This window comes from Sceloporus undulatus, chromosome 2 (genome assembly GCF_019175285.1).
Source record: "Sceloporus undulatus isolate JIND9_A2432 ecotype Alabama chromosome 2, SceUnd_v1.1, whole genome shotgun sequence".
Classification (NCBI taxonomy): domain Eukaryota; kingdom Metazoa; phylum Chordata; class Lepidosauria; order Squamata; family Phrynosomatidae; genus Sceloporus; species Sceloporus undulatus.
The window spans coordinates 101,892,466-101,900,033 of record NC_056523.1 but is presented as its reverse complement, the minus strand read 5'-3'; the positions used below and the strand labels follow the sequence as shown (position 1 = coordinate 101,900,033).

The 7,568-nt window shown below is 40.5% G+C and overlaps 1 protein-coding gene across 4 annotated transcripts in view; it reads left to right on the top strand.

Moving 5' to 3' along the window:
• Positions 1-5,998: 5,998 nt before the first annotated feature.
• MEIKIN (meiotic kinetochore factor) overlaps positions 5,999-7,568 on the top strand; it is a 55,102-nt gene continuing 53,532 nt past the window's right edge. For all 4 annotated transcript variants that reach the window (XR_006101775.1, XM_042448056.1, XM_042448054.1 and 1 more), the window contains exon 1: positions 5,999-6,067. Coding sequence is in view for 3 of the 4 variants with exons in the window: in XM_042448056.1 (XP_042303990.1) it covers positions 6,007-6,067 (61 nt within the window). In the remaining variant the exon portion in view is untranslated. The remainder of the gene's footprint in view (positions 6,068-7,568) is intronic.

The following is a 7,568-nucleotide window of genomic DNA, read 5'->3' as shown; positions in this document are numbered from 1 at the left end:
AGGAATAAGTCCTATTGAATTCAGCGAATCTTCTGATTAGAAATGTATAGGATTATACTGTTAATGTGTGAACTTGAGATGCAACTGGAAGCTAAGCAGGAAATAGCTTGTTTTAGCATATCCAGATCCAAGCAATAACAGTGTTCCTGTATCTTTCAGACTTCTGTAAAAAGAGGAAATTTCAGTATGTTTAACTCCTGAATCTTGCATGGGGAGGTGAACACGTCTTCTTCTATGGTTCTTCTAGAAGCGCTGTGCTTTTTTGCATGTGGTTACATTACTTGCCTTAGAACTTTTTCATAATCAGGAAAGGAAACCATTTGTAAGATATATGGTTCATTATCAGCCATGTCCCATGCCCCTAAAATCTCCATTTAGAATTTATTTTTTTCTGTGAGACAACAGCACCTCTCTGCAACCTTCATGTTATCATTCCTGTCATGCAATAGAATAACATACCCACATTCAAATAAGAGTAAAAACTATCAAAGTCTCAGATGAAGCAAGCATTTTTCCTACATACTGCTTATTCTATTTTCAACTAAAGAAAAGTGAAAGGATTAAAATACAATGACCTCTATATATGCGTTTTTAAAAAATCTTTAACTGTAATTAAAGGGGTTTTTTTCTTTTTGTTTTGGGTATAGCCGCATGTAAATCTAAAATACAAAGAGGCAAATGTGGAATTTTTGTTTTGTAAATAACTGAAAGACTGTCAAATTTCTCAAACTTGTTAATACTCCTATTGACTGACAAATAAAATATTTTATAAAATCCTGTTTTATTCTAGTATTCAATCTATGTGATTGATAACTGCACTAACTATTTATTCTATGCTGCATTTCCCCTACTGTGTGTTCTGCTCCATTCTCCAAAGGAAGCTAAGGCTCAAGATTGTACATTCACATACAATAAAATCAATAATTAATTCAGTTTTATCCTTTTAAAACACATAATCTGGAAAAAAAAATACTGTTCATCTCTAATTATACTGAAGGCCATATTAAACTAACATATTTTGTTCTGTTACTACTGCCAATTTAAGAAAAACATGTTTAAACCATTACAACCTAGCTGTTTTAGTGACTTTGTAATCAGCAAATTCAGTGGAGCTTTCTGGAATGGACCTCAGATTCTAATATTTCTTTGGTCATTTAAAAAAAAAAGGCCAAATCAACATGATTTACTGTATATACTCATGTATAAGTCTAGAAATTTTAGTCAAAAAATTCACTCCAAAAACCTGGATCGACTTATCCATGGGTCAGTGTTAATCATAGAATCGTAGAATCATAAAGTTGGAAGAGACCACAAAGGCCATCCAGTCCTACCCCCTGCCATGCAGGAACTCTCAAAGCATACCCAACAGATGGCCATCCAGCTTCTGTTTAAAGACCTCCAAGGAAGAAGACTCCACCAGTCTCCGAGAGAGTGTGTTCCACTGTCAAATAGCCCTTACTGCCAGGAAGTTCCTCCTAATGTTGAGGTGGGATCTCTTTTCCTGTAGCTTGCATCCATTGTTCTGGGCCCTATTCTCTGGAGTAGCAGAAAACAAGCTTGTTCCCTCCTCAATATGACATCCCTTCAAATATTTAAACAGGGCTATAATATCACCTCTTAACCTTATCTTCGCCAGGCTAAACATCCCCAGCTCCCTAAGTTGTTCCTCATAGGACACGGTTTCCAGACCTGTACTTTAAAGTGATCCTGTACTTTAAATCTTATTTAAAAAGGGAACAAACCCCTAGTGAAAGGCAAGAGCATAATCTGTCTTGGAATCACTGACCCTTTTCTTTTCTTTCATCCAACCATCCTTTAGGATAAGCACAAACAGTTATGTCTGCTGGAATTTTGTAAATTCTTTGGCATTGTTTTCCTTTGCTTCATCCTTTAGATCTTTTGTTACAGGCCCCTATGCTTTACCCTAAACTTATGCATGCGGTCGACTTATAGTTGAGCATATATGGTAATATTGGCGAGGTACAGACCGCCCAAAAAGGGCGGTCTGCCCACGCTTTGTTTTCCTGTGTGAGGAAGCTGCAGTGGACAAACCATGTGACTTCCTCCAACCACCATCTTGAGGGGGAGAGAGGCCAGGCCTGGAAGACAAAGAGCCCTCCTCCAACCACCATCTTGAGAGGGAGAGAGGCCTTGCAATTTTTTTGTGTTGTTTTGCAATTTTACTGTACACCGCTATGATCATTGCGGAATAGCGGTCTATAAATTAAAATTATTATTATTATTATTATTATTATTATTAACAAAAAGCACCTGAAAAAAGCGGGTTCTTTTTGTGGCGCCATTGTGATGCCACAGTGCGCTAATGGTGCACTCATAATGTCACTAAGCGCCCGTTGCGTCAAAATGGCGGCACCCACTGTACAGGGCGCCGCCGTTTTGATGCCCTCATCACGTGCGAGGGGCGAGGGACATCCGGAAGTGCCACCTCTCCCATGTGACGACAGTGCCCCATTGTGCCCATCTGTCCTGGGCCATAAACACTCTTTTCTGAACAGTAAGAGCTGTTCGACAGTGGAACACACTCACTCTGCCAATAACTTCCAAACTACAGAGTATAGAAGAGATTATTTCAGAGTGGAGGTTGGATTTGCTATTTCAGTTGTTTATTTTAAATACATTTTTTAAGTATACATCCCCCTCAGAGGCTTTACCAATGTACTGGCAAGAACCTGTGAAACTGGGACCAGGTGAAATGCGTTTCTATTCAGCAGCAATGGAATGCCAGACTGAGAACTCACAGTGCAAGAACCACCATTTTCAACACATAGTTGAGAGTGCCACCTTCTGGATACCACAAAAGCAACCAAGAAAATTCCACTGTATTTACCAATGACATTTAAAATCCTGTGTACCTTTATGTTTCCCGTTATTGGCCTGTATCTAATCACCAAGTTAAAACTTAAGTAACTGGGATTTAACAATTACAAAGATGGGAACTAACTAGTTAAAATCAATAACCAGGCTGCTGACCAGAACTGGTCATAGGGATTGTAATGCCAGAACTGGTCATAGAGATTGTAATGCCTTTAATGGAACAACTTCACTGACCATTTCTGAGCAGAATTCAAAGTGATGATTATGACATTAAAGCAGCAGTTCCCAACCTGTGCTCATAGGAGCCCTTAGGGCTTCGTGTTCAATTACCAGGTGCTCTGTGGCCGCTACAGGAAAATGAAAGAAATAAAAATTGAATGAAATTAAAGAATAAGAAGCAAAAAGCAACACTATTCCTAAGCACCATCAACTTGTAAGACATAGGGTGGGGCTCTTAGGGGCTCCGCTATAGGAACTGATTCTAAAAAGGACTCCATGACTCAAAAAGGTTGGGAACCCCTGCATTAAAGTCCTCCATGGCTTGGATCCAGACTGTCTAAAACAGTATCTCCCCATAAAAGCTGTTTCAACAAGGGCATTACAATCCCTTGTTACTATTTGGGATTGTAGACAAATAAATGGGTCCTTGAACAGATCAAGCCTGGACTCTCCCTGGAAGCCAAGATAAGGTTGGCCACATCATGAGAAGGCATGACTCATTGGAAAAGACAATAATATTAGGAAAGGTGGAGGGATGTAGAAAGGGGATGGCCACATGCTAGATGGATGGACTCTTTTTGGGAGGTCATGGGTATGAAGTTACAAGACCTAAGCAGAGCCGTGGAGGGCAGGGAGGCTTGGAGATGTCTCACACACAGGGTTACCACCATGAGTCGGGATCAACTTGGAGATCAACAACAACATCAATTACAATCTCTATAACCAGTCCTAATCAGCAGCATTTTCCACTATTTCACTGTCTTTGTAATTGTTAAGTCCCAACTAGAGTTAGACCCACTATCACGTAAGTTACATTGACTCATGTCCTCATCTACTCTATTTTAAATCAGGCAAGGCCAAGCAGGGATTTGAACACTGGTTTTCAAAGTCATGGCTTAAACCACTACACCACACTAGCTCTCCCCACAAGTCAGTTAGGGCTTTGAATACCATTACCGGCACATTAAAATCAAGCCAGAAACATATTTTTTTTTCCTGGATGTCTACAAAAAGAATATGGACAACTGGGAGGGAGATAATCTCCCATGGAAGGGATTCCTATAGTCTAGGAACAGCCACTGAGGTCCAAAACACACTGCAGAAATAATCCATTTTGAGACTGCTTTAACTGCCCTGGCTCAATGCTAGGGAATTCTGGCAGCTGTAGTTTTGTGAGACATTTAGCCTTCTCTGTCAGAGAGCTCTGTTGCCATAATAAACTACAATTCCCAGGATTCCCTAGCACTGAGCCAGAGCAGTTAAAGCGGTCTCAAACTGGATTATTTCTGCAGTATGTTTTGGACCTGAGAAGGCTCTCCAACCATTCCTGGGAAGAGAGTGGGATCAAGCAAAAGTCCCCCCTCTAAGATCTTAGACTGGCTTTTATGAAGTAACGTATAGTCAATATGGCCTAGTGGTTTTGAACATTGGACTGCGACTCTGGAGACCAGGGTTCAAATCCCTGCTCAACCACAGAAACCCACTGGGGCTGCTGCCACACTGCAGAGTTAATGCAGTTTGATATCACTTTAACTGCCGTGGCTCCATCTTACCCTGGGATTTGTATTTTTGTGAAGCACCAGCACTCTTTGGCAGAGAAGGCTAAAGACAACAGATGCCAGGATTCCACAGGATGGAGCTACAGCACTTAAAGTGGTGTCAAACTGTATTATTTCTTATGTGTAGATGCACTCTGGGTGACACATCGTCAGCCTCATCAGAAAACCCCTTGATAGGGTCGCTATTAGTTAGAGATGACACGAAGAAGGCACACAACACTATTAATTTCCCCCACTCTTTAGGAGACCAACTGCCACCCCAAAAAGATTAGGAGCTGAGGAAAAAGCGTCAGGAAAGAATGAAGGGATTAAATACAGCAAAACGGGCTTTTTTTCGCCCGACCGCGCAGCGCTCCTCAGAGAAGGGGGCGGGGCTAATGGGCTAGAGGGCGGGAGCATAGTGCTGTCTGCAGCGCGTTTTATCCCGTTCTAGCGCGGCGATTGGGTGGCAGCGGCCGCCTGTCATTGTCCTCCCTCACAGTCTGAAGGAGAGAGGGAGGGGAGGGAACCCAAATGTAGAGTTTGGGGCGTATTTGGGTGCGGGCGGGCGCTCGATGCTGGGAGGCCCTTTCCTAATGAGGCAATAATCACCTGAGCAGCTAGAAAAGTGATGGTTGCTTCGTTTTAAACACAAATGGAGTAACCAGGGAAATCGTCTACACTGTGGAAATAACGCAGTTTGACACCGCTTTTGACTGTCATGGCTCCATCCTGGGATTTGTAGCTTAGTAAGGCACCAGAACCCTGGGATTTGTAGCTTTGTGAGGCACCAGCACTCTTTGACAAGAGAAGGCTAAGGGCCCTGCGAAACTACAGATCCCAGGATCCCATAGGATGGGTCCAGAGCCGCATCATTTCGACAGTGTAGATGTTTCAGCGAAAAACTCCTCCCAGGGAGCCCTGCCTTGAGGTGTCCAAGGCCAGGTGGCCGTTTTAGTGGTATTATTTGGGGAAAGGAGGAGTAATTAGGAAAATGGGACCCAGGTGTTGAGGACTAGGCATCTTACTCAGCACACAGGTGTGTGTGTATGTACACACAAACACATATAAGCCACATAGGTCTGAGGTAGTAGATCATGAGGTCTGGAGTTCAGTTTTAAAGTGGTTTCTTCCACACCAAAATCTCAGCCGCTGAGGGGCCTTTGCTGCTGCTGCTGCTGCTGCTGCTGCTGCTGCAATTGGGGTTTTCTCAGGTAGACTTGGAGATTATTACCTGGTCCAATTACTTGATCAACCTTTAATAGAATTTGTTAGAATGATATCTATCTGTAAAACAACCTTAAATTGGTTTAATGATAATCCTCTAGAATTCCTTATTTGGGTTTTGGGGGAAGAACAGTTTTTTCATCTTGGATGGTGGAAATGATGAAATCCTGTTTATCTACTGGAACAAATGAGGCTAGATCCTGAGCTTGATTTCTATGGAACAGTTCAGCTGCTTATTCTCTTACTCTGTATGTTTTGGAATACAGTTTCCATTCTTCTTCTTCTTATTATTATTATTATATTTATATCCCACTCTTTTCCCCAGAACTGGGACCCAGGGCAGCTCACAACATTAAAAGAACAATACAATTAAAAACATTAAAAAGGGATACATTGAAACAATTAAATTGTTACAATGTTAAAATAGATTGCTTATTAAAAGAATAAATGCATAAGCATAAATGCATAAAAATATATCCATAAGACAACTTCAATTGTGTCAGAAGAGAACTAATGGGGGAGACAGTTGATCAAATAGGGATCCATATTTGGCTGATTCATTTATCAGATAATATTGCTTCACACTAATTTAAATTTTACATGGCGACATCTGAAAAATATCTTACAGTCTGTACAATGAAAGATAAAAGCACTTGTAAACGAAAAATGGCAATATTTGCCATCCTCTCCTACTATTGCCCATCTTGGCTGGGACTTTTGAGGGTTCAAATGTAAAACATCAACTTGGAGGGAGAGGCAATGTTTCCAGACAATGGATTTAGGCTGTGTGTGCTCTCAGTGAAAAGGAAAAGGGAAAAGTTAATCTAGCAGCATCTTTCAGATTAACTGGTTTATATTTACACAGGTTTTTGTGGCTATTAATCCATTTCTTTTGATACAATGATATTAAAGCCACAAGTATTTAAGCACAGTAACCAGTAACTGAAATATACTAAGCACCAGAACCTAATTTTGGAAGCTAAGCAGGGTCAGTTGTGGTTAGTCCTTGGATGGGAGACTGTCAGGCCCTATTTAAGAGAAAGAAACTGCCAAAATAATCACCTCTTGAGTATTCCTTCCTCAAGAAAACCCTATGAAATGAACTGTCTATTCCTGCAGGGCAAGGGGTTGGACTGGATGGTCCTTGTGGTCTCTTCCATCTCTGGTTCTATGATAAGTTGACAACAAACTTGAAGGCACATATGCACACATTTTAGCACTGTTACACTGTTGTGGGAGTGGGACAGAATGTAATAGGATACAGGAAGATGAAAACTGTGGCCATTACTATAATTCTACAAAGATGTTGTATGAAATGATACAAATCTTTCAAGTAGATTGTCTATTACTATTGATGTATGAAAGTAGTGGTGCTGTGCTAATCCTTTTTTATTTTATTTTAAAATATTGACAAAACAGATCAAAACAACAACAAATGAAAACACTAATAAAAAATAAAAAGATATATTTATATAGTCTAGAACTTCTTTAACACCAAAGTTTTTGAGCTTTTACCCATTTCTTTTCATATTCCTAACTTGTATTTCCAGCAGCATCCATAGATAATCTGTCTGTTATTGCATATTCACATATTTTAGTTTTCCACTCCTCTATCGATGGTATTACATCAGATTTCCAATATTTGGCAAACAGCACTCAAGCTGCCCTTATCACATGCAGGGTAACATTTTTCTCATCCTGGCTGTATTCTTCTTTTCTAGTGTCAATTATATTTAGTAAAAATAATTC